Source organism: Primulina eburnea, chromosome 17 (assembly GCF_022965805.1).
Source record: "Primulina eburnea isolate SZY01 chromosome 17, ASM2296580v1, whole genome shotgun sequence".
In the NCBI taxonomy this organism is placed as follows: domain Eukaryota; kingdom Viridiplantae; phylum Streptophyta; class Magnoliopsida; order Lamiales; family Gesneriaceae; genus Primulina; species Primulina eburnea.
In genome coordinates this window covers 3,049,434-3,064,407 of record NC_133117.1, presented here as the reverse complement: position 1 = coordinate 3,064,407, position 14,974 = coordinate 3,049,434, and the positions used below count along the sequence as shown (strand labels likewise).

The 14,974-nt window shown below is 34.1% G+C and overlaps 2 protein-coding genes and 1 long non-coding RNA gene across 3 annotated transcripts in view; 2 read left to right on the top strand and 1 right to left on the bottom strand.

The window, feature by feature from the left end:
- The window catches only part of LOC140818793 (probable sulfate transporter 3.5), a 29,394-nt gene that overhangs the window by 3,208 nt on the left and 11,212 nt on the right, over window positions 1–14,974 (bottom strand). The window contains 7 exon segments of the mRNA XM_073178842.1: window positions 7,496–7,612; window positions 8,432–8,512; window positions 8,514–8,546; window positions 8,711–8,776; window positions 8,961–9,132; window positions 9,597–9,804; window positions 10,458–10,784. Of these exon segments, the coding sequence (XP_073034943.1) occupies window positions 7,496–7,612; window positions 8,432–8,512; window positions 8,514–8,546; window positions 8,711–8,776; window positions 8,961–9,132; window positions 9,597–9,804; window positions 10,458–10,782 (1,002 nt within the window). The 5' untranslated portion in view covers window positions 10,783–10,784.
- Window positions 529–2,661, top strand: LOC140818446 (probable sulfate transporter 3.5). Its single transcript, XM_073178400.1, has 6 exons — window positions 529–800; window positions 1,067–1,353; window positions 1,428–1,618; window positions 1,693–1,775; window positions 2,200–2,276; window positions 2,364–2,661. The coding sequence occupies exons 1-6, from the start codon at window positions 740–742 to the stop codon at window positions 2,538–2,540; spliced, it is 876 nt and encodes a 291-aa protein (XP_073034501.1). The 5' UTR covers window positions 529–739; the 3' UTR covers window positions 2,541–2,661.
- LOC140818294 (uncharacterized) lies at window positions 3,540–6,597 on the top strand. The gene is made up of 3 exons (XR_012114943.1): window positions 3,540–3,674; window positions 3,997–4,058; window positions 5,705–6,597. It is a non-coding gene; the product is annotated as an uncharacterized lncRNA (long non-coding RNA).

Here is a 14,974-nt window from a genome sequence, read left to right as displayed (position 1 = left end):
AGATGTAACGAGGAGTCCGACCCGGACTGGCAGTGATTGCGTGAATAATCTTTAAATGTGCTAGAATCTCGCCACATGGTCAGAGGTGACGAGGAATCCGGCCCGGACTGGCAGTAAGGGGAGAAGAATTTAATAAGGAAATTTACCTAAAATAGACTTCGACACGCTATGGGAAGAAGTCCTATCAACCATTATAAATACCCACATATGTTTCATGGTGGAGGAGAGATATATCCACTACTACCTATCGAATCTTCTCATTTTTTTTTCTCCGTTCCTAAATCCGAATCAAGAGATCGAAGTGGTCGTGTCCGGAAAATTTTCGACACTTTCCACTACCCCTTAGTCTGTACAAAACCGGTGGTTCTCCATCCGCTCCGGTCCAAATGTTGATCTGAAGTTCAAGCTCACCAGACCGGACCCAGGAAAAAGTCGGTATCATCAGTATGAAATGTGTTTTAAGGAATTTATTTCCTAGAAAAAAAAGTTCATGAAATTCAATTTATAAGCATAAATTTACCCAACAAAATGATCTTCTCAGCCAAATTAATCCCTGTTTAAGCTTGTGCACCAAAGCATTCATTTTAAAAGGTCAAAAACTCAAATTGTTTTTAAACATGTACAAAAAATTCATTCTGCAAATCTCCAATATAAACTATGAAAGTTTTGACAGGAAGGGATAGCCATTGGCAGAAGTTTCGCGATCGCGAGGAACGAACAAATCGACGGTAACAAGGAGATGATAGCTTATGGATTGATGAATGTCATTGGATCTTGCATCTCATGCTACTTAACGACTGGTATATACATGAACGTTAAGAAAAACTGTTAAGATGTCTCACATCGATTGAATTGAGTTATTGAAAGTTGTATATATGGACTTGGACAATCCTCTTCCAATGAACTAGCTTGAGTTCTATATATGGACTTGGACAATCCTTCCCCATTGAACTAACTTTTGGGATTGAGTTAGATCCAAGTTTCAATCTTAACAAACACTTCAACTGTATGTAATAGTATAAGATAATGATAACTTATATTAATGTGACATGTAACATTTTTGCAGGTCCATTTTCAAAAACAGCAGTAAATTTCAATGTTGGATGCAAGACACAGATGGCTAATGTAGTACAATCTATTTGTATGCTATTAGTCCTCCTATTGTTGGCCCCTTTATTTAGCTACACTCCTCAGCTTGCTCTCTCAGCCATTATTATCTCAGCAATGCTTGGCCTCATTGAGTATGAAAAATACTATCACCTCTATAAGACAGATAAATTCGATTTTGTTATATGCATGTCCGCGTTCCTCGGCGTTCCCTTCATAAGCATGGACATGGGACTCGTCATATCGGTAAATCGAGTTTGATATATTTTAAAAAAACTCGTATAATATAGGGAACATGACGTTTTGGTTGGACCATATAGGTTGGACTGTCCCTGGTCAGAGCGTTATTGTATATAGCAAGGCCTACGACATGTAAGCTGGTGAACATACCGGATTCGAATTTGTATCGAGATATCGAGCAGTATCCGCATGGGAGTACAATTCCAGGGGTTCTGGCTATGCAGATTGGGTCACCTTTATATTTTGCAAATGCCAACTATATGAAAGAAAGGTATTTTTAGTAATGCATGCATTTATATGTGGTCTTTTTTTGGTATTGCTTTAATTTTCTGTGTGCTTCTGCAGAATCATGAGATGGGTTCGAGATGAATTCGACTTGACAAAATCTTCACAAAATGACATTGAATACATCCTACTCGACTTTGGAGGTTAGTACATACCGCGAATCAAAACCTTTCTTCTATATATGTGTGCGGGCACGCACGCGCACCCTAGCTATATACTCTTTACAATGAATTCAACTACGAATAATTTTGTATTTGTTCCCACTTTTTGATTACAACATAATATAACTCTAAAATATTGTTACCCGAGTTGATTTTACATCCTAAGTAGTTCTGTTAGATCTGACCTATATGGCTAGATCCTAGTTATGCATACTAGCAGGAGGTAAGACTCCCCTGCTGGCTGCTGCTAGCATGGAAAAAGGTCTGGTAAACTCCTTAACACTCCTCGGACAACAGGATTGCATACACATTTCAGTCACTTGAGAATCCATACAGCAATATAACTTGCTCAAACTTCGTGGTCGTCGAATAAACGTATGAACTAACCGAACGATCACCGTTGCAGGTGTGACATCCATCGACCACACCGGAGTCGAAGCTCTGGTCGAAGTTCGCAAAAGCTTGGAGGTCAAAGGAATCAAGGTGGTTATTTTTAAAGATATATACGATCTTACTTCATTTTTTTTCATTCAAAACAAATAAACTTACAATAATTCATTCATTGTGCAGATGATTTTAATAAATCCTAGACTTGATGTCATGGAAAAATTGACAGTCGCTCACTTCATCGACAAGATTGGCAAGGATTCTGTCTTCTTATCGATCGACGACGCCATCGGGACCTTAAGATTTTCCCTTAAAACTTCCAAGGGAGTTGGCAACGAAAGTAATTTGGAGAATGTATAGCCTGCAAATGATGTATTATTTTACAAGGGATACTACTCAACTAATATTGTATGGATTTTCTTTTTATCCATTATAACTTTAAATAAGTAATTTAACGGTATAGAGACCAAATTTTAAATATTAAAGTAAAATACTAAACTAATAGATTGAACTTTTGAAAAGATGAATGAATTATTAAATGCAAAAGTAGAAAAATAAAATAAGTAAGAAAATCAAAAAGTAACATATTGACAATAATTATATAAGACAAAAAATTGTGTGAGACGGTATTATGAGTCGTATTTTGTAAACGAATCTCTTATTTGAGTCATTCATGAAAAAATATTACTTTTTATGTTATGATATTACTTTTTATTGTGAATATCGGTAGGATTGACCTGTCTCACAGATAAAGATTCGTGAGACCGTATCATAAGAGACCTACTCATTATATAAATCGATGTATTTATTTTTCAATGAAATATTATATATTGGCGTGCAACTTCTTCAATAATATTTATTTAAATGATTTTTTTATATCATGAAATAGTAAAAGTAATCATCTTGATAACCCTTTTATTATATTAAAATATTAAATTTATACTTAAGTGATTTACATAAATAATTTATAAAACTTAAAAATTTTATGGATATTTATCGTTCATAAATAAGTATACATAAAAGTAATTATTTCATTCTAAAAAAAAATTTATTTCAATTATAATTGTATGATCAATTTATTGTTATTTAACTAAAAATGATAGGCACTAATAACGATACAACTCCAACTTTTTAATCCGTACATCAACCAAAGTATCATGTTTCAATTGCTCTCTTAATTAGAGCAATTATTATATCTCAATAATAATACTGGAAATGATTATTTAAATATTCAGAAAAAATCAATAATATAATTCAACTAATTACTAAACAATTAAAGTAAAAAATTAAATATTTATAAAAAAAAACAAATATTTCTGAAATATTTTATGTAAAATAATAATAATAAAAACAAGAAACAACAATTTTGCAAGCGCAAGTGCTCCCAAAGTCCCAAACAATATATTCGACTCAAAATTTGTCATTTTACTCTAAAATTCGTTAATCTTCTCCGCATTCTGATCCGCCCATCTCTACAAATTCCCTTTTCTCCAGGTAAATTGGCATCCGATCGTACTGATTGACGTCGGTATTTTTGTGTTGAAACCAATGTTTTTCCCTTGGTCTACGCTTTAACGTGCTGCTAAATTGATTCTGGGGTGTAAATTTTTTTGTTTTTATTACCATCTTTGTGCAGATTAGGGATTGGATTCTCAATAATCGTAACATTTTCTTGTGTGCTGCAGTTCGTTTTTTTATTTGATTTTATTTAATTAATCCCGCCTGGGTTGCCTCTCAATCATTGGAAATTTGAATTAAATGATTATATTATCACTGACTGCATTTGCATTTGAAGCTTGGAATATTGTGTTTGCAGATAAGTTGCAGTTGTATTTATTTGAAGGACAATGAGTTTTACTGGCCCTTCTGTCGGTTCTGGTTAGTGTTGATTGTTTTCCTGTTGTTTTGCTCCGTGCAGAACTAGTTTTCTTTCTCCCAGTTAGGTTATGGTGTCATCCATTCATTCTCAAGTCTTAAATTTGATGTTACCAACTGAAACATCCTCTAATTTTTTTTCCTGACACTCTTTTTGGAATTTTATAGTGGAGTGAGTATATATGAAATTTTGTGGCTGTTTGCGCATAGAATTTTCGGTCTAAAACGCGAGCTTTAGGTATTATTGTTTATGAAAGCTTAACAGAACTGATTGTGATAGTTATTTGAAATGTTTAAAACTTATCCACGAATAAGTTTACAATTTTAAAAAAATTGCTATTTTTAAGTACTTCTGTTCAAATATATAAATTCAAATGTAAATAAAATCTATACACCGGAACTATGAATTGATTATTTTTTTTTAATTATATCCAACCACTTAGGGGTCCTTTGGTTTGTTTTGCCATTTTGGAGGGGTATAGTTTCGGGAAGATATTTCGGGGAAAATAAATTGTATTTCGCAAAAGCTTTTGTGAGATGATTACACAAATCAATTTTGTGATACGTATTTCTTATTTAGATCACCACTAAAAATTATTATTTTTTATATTAAAAGTATTACTTATTATTGTAAATATGGGTAGGGTCGACCGTCACAAGATACCTACTAATTGTGTTTTTGGTTTTATTTTGTATTGTTTTGGGAAAATACAATTATCAATGCATATACCCAATTACGCAGAAATTGTTAGATATTTTTTTTCAAGTTCTTTAGTCGAAACTATATTTTCATTCGACTTTCACATTCCCATATGCGATCATTTTTTTTTCTTTTTTCACTACTTACCAAAAATTATTCTTTATTTTTATCATATTCTAACTTAGTTAGAAAAAAATGCACTTATTATTGAATAATTAAATAGATAGTCAATTTTTTTTTTTTGAGGATATAAACAAACAAATTTTGATATGACATCTGCAGGAAAAAAAATTCCTCCAAAAACAATAATCAAGCATACATAGATTTTTCAATTCATTATCTGAATAACATTTCCAGGAATTAATTTCTAGAAATACTCAAATACCTAGTTCATAACCAAACAAACTGAAACAGTTTGGCAGTTAAGTGGTGCAATCAAATAATTCAGGATGGTAATGTGCAAAATACCTGCTTTTATGTGTCTATTCATGTTTTCCTTTTTTGTTCCCATAACGTTTCTCATCTTATGAAACTTTACATTGTTATGATTCTTTCTAGTTTGGAATCCTTGAGATGGAAATTTTCCCTCCTGACTGTATCTTTTAATGGTTGACCATTCAGCAGGGTATAAAGAGGACAAGGAAAACAATTTATATGTATTTTCTAAAAAACTAAAAAAGAAAATGCATGTTATTTCTTTGGTTCTGAGATTGACTTTACTGGCTTCAACTTAATAAAAACGAAAATTTTCTTGAATCTTTTACTTTCTGGCTTCATTTAGTAACTGAATAAACCTGTAACTTTAATGTGTTTTTTTTTTAATATTTGTTTTGCATCTTCTCTTTGTACAAGATCGGAATGCTTTTCTGAAATGGATTTATCTTAGATTTGGTGTCCGTGAGAGTAATTGTTTTCACTATCTGGCAAGCTTACAGTTAATTCAATGCAGCTGCTGCTGGTAGAGCTTTTAGGAGAACATTTGAGTTTGGACGAACATATGTAGTGAGACCGAAAGGCAAACACCAGGCTACTATTGTTTGGCTACATGGCCTTGGAGACAATGGGAATAGGTAAATTATGGTTATCTGTTAGGCTTGCTGGTTTCTAGCCACAAATTTAACAGAAGAAAATCCTTGCATATTTATATAAACTCATAGGAACTGGGATGAGCATTACAAACACGATGAAATACAATATTAATAGTCCAAGAGATGATTTCTTTATACAAAGATAGTCCAACCATAGCAATGCTAGTTTCACACAACAACATTTAAAAATTATAACCCCTACAACTTCCCCTTCCCGCCTTTTTATTTCCCGACTAACCGAAGTACGTTTTCTCCTAATGTATACATTTTTTATTATGGATTTTCATTCTCACTAATCGGGCCTTCAACTGTTGGGTCAATACCTCCATCCCCAAGACCAGCCTTGTGCCTTGTCCTCAAGGCTGAATCTAGGAAACTGTACTGATAAATCAGTGACCTGAGGTCGCGGTTCTCTTCCTTTGTTTTTGATTCGTTTGATAAGAATTAGTTATGGCTCATCCAAGCTTAGATCAGTGTCAGACCCATTGGAAGACTCTGTTCCTGAGATAGATTTCCCACTGCTTTCTTAAGACAATAAGCATGAAAAACAGGGTGGATTCTAGTCCCCGGAGGCAACTGTAGATTATAAGCAAGGTCCAATTTTTTGAACTATCTTGAAAAGGCCGATGTATCGAGGTGCCAATTTTTTTACACACAAATTCTTGTCCATGCGGTCGAAGCTCAAAAACACCATATCATTGACTTCAAATGAGACATCCCGATGATGGGCATTAGCATGTTTCATCATCCTTTGTTGAGCTCAGTCCGGGCCGGATTCCTCGTCACCTCTGACCATGTGGCGAGATTCTAGCACATTTAAAGATTATTCACGCAATCACTGCCAGTCCGGGTCGGACTCCTCGTTACATCTAATCATACGGCGAGATTATAGCCCATTTAAGGATTATTTACGCTTTTGACATGTGACAGTTCTTAGGATAGAAACAAGCTCGGGCTTGAGATTCCTGTCACAAGCATCTGTGCTTGACATAACCCTACTCCGATCGCTGATTGGGGTCGGACACATGTGATTCGACTATCCGGACTCGGCCGAGCACCTGGGCTCGGCCACAGGTGCTCGGCCGAGCACTAGGGCTCGGCCACAAGGGCTGGGCCGAGCACTGATGGGCGAGTTGGCCGAGCACTAGTGCTCGGCCACCAGGGCTTGCCCGAGCACTAGTGATCGCCCATCAGTGCTCGGCCGAGCACTAGCGCTCGGCCACTTGTGCTGGTGCTCGGCCGATCGCTGCCCTGGTGACAGAGCTCGACCGGGCACCAGGGCTCGTTCATCAGGGGTGCGACTGGGCTTGGTGTTCGACCGTCGTTTATAGATGGTATCGAATTTGGGCGAGTCATGTCCGATGGGTTACGTTTAAGGTCCTCGGGAAGGAAACTCAAAAATTATCTCTACATTTTCTCCTAAAGATTATAATCTCTTATTCCAGCTTTCCACATTTTATTTCATCAAAGAATTATCGAACTTATCTACCAAATTTTACGACAAAAATTCATCGATTAATTTTGAGCTCTATTACGTACATATTTTAAAATTATTTCATATTTATGATATACGCAACGCGGTGTCCGGTCGGCCACATGAACAAATAGAAAAATTAAATATGAAGTGTAATTAATGGCAATATTGAACTTACCGCAAGTGCTATCATACCAGTGATAATTCCAGCTTTGAGAGGCGCCATTACATACTCGGAGCTAAAGTTCAAACGTTGAATGGGAATTTCATTTACTCCTCTTTTTAGATGACCCACCTTCACATATTAATAATCATTAAATCAATAAACATATATTGACGATGAATTGTAGCTCATCTGAAACCGATATCTCAAATTTAAGATGATATGTCTTATTCGAGACTCATTTATAACAATCTCTCCCCCAAAAAAAAAAAATCAATAAACAAATATTATTAAAACACATATTTACTTTTATTTCAAAAAACAAATAATGTCTATAACTTGTAGTTCATTTGGTACCAAGATCGCAAATTTGAGACGAAATCTTAAATTCGAGACTCAATTGTAACAATATCTTCTCTGACTAAAAAAAAAAATCAATAAACAAATATTGTTGAGACACATATTTATTTTTATTTCAATAAACTAAAATCGATAAAAAAATATTATTAAGACACGTATTTAATTTTATTTCAATAAACAAATATCGTCGATAACATGCAGCTCATCTAATAATACTAAGATCGTAAATTTGAGACTAAATATCAGATTTAAGACTCAATTATAACAATATCTCCCCAACTAAAAAAAATCGATAAACAAATATTTTTAGGACATATATTTACGTTTATTTCAACCACTAATTGAATAAATTACGTAGAGGATAAACCAATTCCACGAAAAATTTGGTCTCCATATTCAGTAACTTCGATGATTTTATTAAGCCATTTTAATTTCTTAAATTAAATTTGGGGATTATTGCAGTGCATGATAAATAAATAACTGAACCGAGAGGATCTATAAAATCTCGAGTTCGAGATTTAATTATAACAAACTTTATTTTTAATTATTGGAAAAAAAGAAGAAGAAGAGATAATTAAGCAGACAACTCACAGTCGGGATGCCACGTTTTTCCGTATGAGAAAAGTAGGTGTAAAGGCAACCGATGACCACTACTATCATCGGACCTATAGCTTGACACCCAAAATAACTTCGGTTTCTTCTGCTTCTGCAAGAATCACAAATTATGTCTGAAGGAATGTTTGCGACCTCTAAAAAAAATTATGAATTTTTTTTTATAAAATAATATTTAAATTCTAATTTAAGATTTTATATAATATTCTCGTATAGGAAAATATACATTTTAATTAACTAATATAACATTCAACCTACCACATACCTGGTGATTTGAAGACAGACGAGGAAAATCACACCAATAACCAGGCACTCCAACTTCCACTGTAAAAAAAAATTTGATATCAACACATTAAGTTGATTTCTTTACGATTTCGTCCAATTTTCGTCGTAGTGCTGACATGACATAAGATATTACCGATATGACACCAAACATGCTACGTATCGGGTTGAAATTTTGAACTCGGGGTGAATTAGACTAAATTAAGGATCGAGTTGTTAAACAAACCTCGTGTCTGTTGTGGAAGATGGATTCAACAACAGAGACTATGCCAGTTTTAGTGGTAAAGTGCTTCAATCCAAGCAATCCCTTCATCTGCTGGAAGATTACGAGTATGGCTGTCCCTCCCATGAACCCAAGAATTGTTGAATGCGATAGAAAATCCACCAATATACCCAGTCTGCATCCATGCATTTACAATACAATATATATTTAGCTAGGCTTTAAGTAATTTATTCGATTTCGTTAGAAATATGAGATACAAATGTCAGTTTTTAACAAAACAAAAACGTCTAAAATTTATAAGTTTTAAGTCTTTTCGCGTATTGAAAACAAGATTAACCAAACTGATGTGACCCCGAAACAATAGAGAGACCAAAAAGTACGGTTTCCTCTATTCACATAACTCGAACGGAGACATTTTTCGAGAGAAATCGAATTACTCACCACCATATGGGTACCAACGGCCAGTTAGGGCCTAGGGGTACCTTTTAAATTTTAGGAAAAACTGCAATTTTGGTCATATATATTTGTTTATCTGCACAGTTTTAGTTATGTATTTTTCAAATTTGAAAATTTTCATCATTCCATCGAACTGTTGATGTATTTTTCCTAAAATTTTATATATTCCGACTTAATTGTTACCTTAACAAGCCCAGACCCGTCTGAAACAGTCCAGAGAAAAGCGTAGCCGTGAACACTAAACTTGTGTACAATTGTATATTATCAGTCGGAGATTCTTTTTCTCCGATGGTCTCGGCGATAAGCAACGAACATGCAGCCACTGTTCCGACTGCTAGATGCTTCGAGCTCCCGAATACGGCATAGATAAGAGGTGGAACGAAACTCGAATCTGTACATGCATGATCAGCAAAAATTATTCAAACCATGCATGCATATTAATTTAGAAAATCAGTCAGGCCATATATATATAAATTTAACTGAGCAAATACGTAATAAGGATTGATCGGATCGTAAAATAATTGAGCAGAAATTTATTTTTATCTTTGTAAACATATGATCAGAATATTTTAATTAGTTCTTTAATCTTTATCGATTCTGATACTCTTGTTAATATCCGACAATTAATCCTGGTTTCTTTCACTACCTAATATAAGTCAATTAATGGTAAAATTTGATTTCCGGGATAATATTATCTTACAATCGATAATCACATATATTCCATATATATTTAAGGTTTTGATATCACAACAATTAATTAAATATCGTAAGTTTATCCAGTTTATATGTAAAAGTTTCAAATTTCATCATTTAAGCATTTTGGGACTCTTTTTTTATAGTAGAAAAGACATGCACGAGTTTGAAAGTTTTGGGTTAATAATTCCTAAAAAGATCCCTCGATTTATGGATTTTACACATGTTTAGTCCCCAAGATACTTTAATTTATAAAAATTTGGTTGGAAAAAGCTATCTAAAATCGATTTCTGGATAACATTTACATAAATAAATTTCAAGAAAGATGACAATGTGATCATGAAGACTTACACAATCCAATAACAGGAGGAAGTTTGGCGAGATTGGCGCAGCTTATTCCTTGCGGGATCGCTAAGCTAGCGATGGTGATACCGGCGAGAAGATCGTACTTGAACAAGCCAAAGTTGTACTTGGGGAGCCATTCGAAAATGGGAACGAAATATTGGATTTTCTTGATTGTTTGTCTCTTCAATGGCTCGTTCTTGAATTGGCGAAAAGGGTCATCGGGGATAAAGGTTTCCTTTAGCTTTGATTTGAGCACAGTCCCGAAGCTTCGAGGGGCATCAAAGTTCACTCGACGAGGATTATCATACGATCCACCATTAATCCCTGCCATGCCTGCACACTACTGATCTCTTTGATGAAACTGGATTTTTGAAAGAGGAGAAAAATATTTAAAACTTTATAATATCTTGTATATATAGTTTTTGAAAAAACAAGAATCACGATAAAATTCTAGCTACAATTCATATTATATTATCTCAAATTGAAGAATTCGTGTACGAGCTGAATTCTATTATGTGTGCAGGAGTGGGATATTTTATATAAAATTCTTAAAATATATATGAGAGATTTCTCGACGGATAATCATATTTTGTGAGAATTTGGCATTTTCATACAAATCGTGGAAAAGAAAATCATGGTAAATATATATGATGGGGCATAATTGGTAAAGGTAGGTGAAAATGGGATTGTATTTGATCGGAATTTTTAGATTTAAGTTTATCACAATTAATGAAGGATGTATGAGTTTGAGTTTTCCTTTTGATTTTTAGAGAAACTTTGAAACTTGGATTTCATATCACACTTTTTTTTTTGAGATATCTGAAATCCATTTCGATTATTATAAGATTTTCAATATAATTGAATGGGATCGTAGTTATCTAAAATAAAGAGAGAATTATTTTTTTGGTGCATTAAATTTTCTTATTTTGAATTTTGTTATACTAAGTTTTCAAAGTTTGGTTATGATGCATTGACTTTGATTTCTTTGGGTTCCAATCATATTTCACCGCAATGCTGAAGTAGTGCTGATATGACATCAAAAAATTTTGATATGACCTTGAAAATTGTTGACTTGTCTGATGTCATGTCAGCAATTGAGTCAAAATAGCCGAAAAGTAAAAGTAAGAACATCAAAACCAAATGTAAAAAATTTAATAGATCATAACTCAAGACAAGTCAGTAGATCAAAAAAACTATTTTTTCAAAAATAAATTAAATAGAATTGCTGCTAATATAGGATTGGATTCCTCGCACTGACAAGAGGTTTATCAGATGCTACTCTTATCTTAGGGCATTGCCTTAAGATTCATCCAATGTCTTTACAATGTTATAAAGAACTTCAAGACGACATAACTATTTTCGGGTTAGACTAATTATCCGAAACGAAATAAACCCTTTCAAATAGGTTCATTACCCTGGTCCAAAAGATGATTAATCCGGCATGGGCTACATGAGCTCCAATTAGTTTACCGGATAAATTAATGAGAGACCTTACCTAATTGTTTATTCTTCTTCAATTATTCTTAGTTTCTATTAGGGATGTAAATGAGCCGAGCTGTTCGCGAGTTTTCGGATCTCGGCTCGTTAAAAAGCTCGTTCGGGCTCGTTCGTTAAGCTTATCGAGCCGAGCCCGAGCCTTATATTGGGCTCGACAATTTTGTTGAGCCGAGCTTGAGATTAATGATGTTCGGCTCGTTAGCTCGTGAACATGTTCGATAATAGGTTCGTGAGCTCAAAATTGAGCTCGGCTCGTTTAGTTGGCTCGTGAGCTCGAGTTCGAGCTCGGCTTGTTTAGCTGGCTCGTGAGCTCGAATTCGAGCTCGGCTCGTTTAAGTGGATGATGGGCGAAAAAAACGGAAATATCAGCGACGATTTTTAATAAACCGTCGCTATATAGCGATGGTCTGCATTAAAACCGTCGCATATTAAATTTAGCGACGATTTCTTAAAACCCGTCGCTATTATAGCGATGGTCATAAAGCCGTCGCTATAATAACGACTGTTATGAATAAACCGTCGCCGATTAATATTAGCGACGGTTTTAGAAAACCGTCGCTAATAGCAACGGTTTCGGGGTTTAGAGTTTAGGGTTTAGGGTTTAGGGTTTAGCGTTGTCCTTACAATCGAAAAAAATGTCAGAACAAACCATATTTAGACGAAATTACAAACCATTTGTGTTTTCTAATAAAAATTACAAAATTGTGGATGTCAATCGAAAAAAGAGTCTTAAATACTACGAACCATTTGTGTTTTCTACGCAAGCCTCGCAAGTTGTGTATTTGACTTATCCAACAACGAAGAAAGCAGAATCAGATTGGATGCATGTGAGTACTCTACGTAGGCGAGCTTATGTCACTGATGTAGAGCCAAATACTGAGCATAATCAAATTGATGTGAACGATGCATTTCAAAACAACGAAAGTGGACCTCATGACATCTCAACTCAATTTCTTTTATCGTCTCAAAATCTAGTCGATGTTAATGTTATGTACGACAAAGAAATTTATTTGAACTGAAAGTGAAATAGAAGAGGTTCAATATTCGAGCGACGATGTTCGTGACATTTATTGAATTGTACTTTGGAAAAAATATATATTTCATTAATTATAAATGTTAATGTTTTACAATTATTGAATTTAGTTTAGCGAGCACGACATGGCAGAGATCTAACGTCATGGGAGCTATACGTTCACACACATCGACATGCAGATGGATCTTTCGTTGACACGCGATTCGCCTGCTCCACGTAAGTTTATTAAATTTCGTTATTCTCATCAACGTTACATTAAGAAAATTCAATTTCATTCATTTTAAATCAACATCACAGGAGGAAATGTAGCGCTACATGGCTGATTCATTTTGTATGAAACACTTGTATTATTATTTGCAGATTAATAATATGATTACATTTCTCAAACTTTTTTAAGTTTTTTTCGATTATACAACACAATATATTTTTATTTCAGATTTAAATAATTATAACATTTTAAAAAAAACAATTAGCGACGGTTTTTTGTTCAGACCGTCGCGACATTAGCGACAGTTGTAGAAAAACGTCGCCGATCTATGCGTAACCGTCGCTGTTGGCGACGTTTTTGTAAATACCCGTTTTGTCAATACCCGTCGCTATTAGCGACGCTTTTCCTCGAAACCCGTCGCTATTAGCGAACCCGAGCCAGGCTCATTAACCAAGATAAACGAGCCATTAACGAGCCGAGCTCGAGCCGAGCCCGAGCTTCATAAATTCCGAACGAGCCGAGCCCGAACTTCAAACCCGAGGCTCGTAACGAGCTCGAGCCGAGCCCGAGCCGAGAAAAAAGTGAAACGAGCCGAGCCCGAGCCAGCTACTGCTCGGCTCGGCTCGGCTCGCTCGGCTCATTTACATCCCTAGTTTCTATGATATCTAATTGTGCTAGGCCCATTCACCCCTATATCTTTTTATGTCCAGCTTTCAATAGAAATAATTTGTTATTAATTCGAATCATATTCCCAAAAAAGTAAATCTCGATGTAAACTAAACTAAACATGTATATTAAGATACGAAGGCTTCTAAGTTCATGCAATGGTTGTACAAGGACCATGTTGTTTTTATAAGTTCATCTCTTTTTAATTTTTTTGAAAAAAATTATTATTTCTTGTGTTCCTTAAAAAAATTATTTCTTATTCTTAAAATTTTATTTTTTGGATATATATATTATTGTTTGGATTTTGAACTTTATTAAAAATAATGTTTTAGTATTGTTAGACATTATTTTTTGTTTAAAAATATAGATATAATTATATTTAATTATATGTATGTTATATAGATCTTAAACTTGGGTAAATATATATTTTTATTATTATTATTTATATAAACATTTAAGATTCTTAGAATTTAAAATATACGATTTATTATATTATATTATTATTTTATATAATATAACAGTTTTCTGGTATCGTCCGATTGAGCCTGTCCGACTGTTTGAACTGTTTTTTTAATATAGATCGGTTTGATCACCAGTTCGATTATGAAAACATTGTCTTTATCCTTTCTGGCATGATCTCATTATGAGGACTCACAGAAATACCTCGGATAGTACCACAATCTGTTCGACGTATAGCAAGATGTTTAACTACTTCAACAAGCCTGCGTTTGAATACAAAGTATTTGATCTAATTAAAAGAAGAGAGCGGAGGGACCGAGAAAGTGTTTGCGACATAAAAAAAAAGATTCATAAAGAAAAATATAAGAAATGTTTTTTTTAGACATTGTGGTGTGCTGTCGTTGACCACCAAAATTAATTCCTACTCTTTTAAATAAAAACGAGTGTAATGGTGAGTAAGGTCGAATCCACAGGGAATGGTAGATTTATTTCTTTTGATGCTAAAAATAAAAAAGGGGGATTTGTTTTTGATAATTGCTAAATAAAATAACCTAAACTAAAATTACCAAGCATATTAAATAAAATCAAATAAAAAAAAGAACTGCAGCACACAGAAAATGTTACGATTATTGAGAATCCAATCCCTAATATGCACAAAGA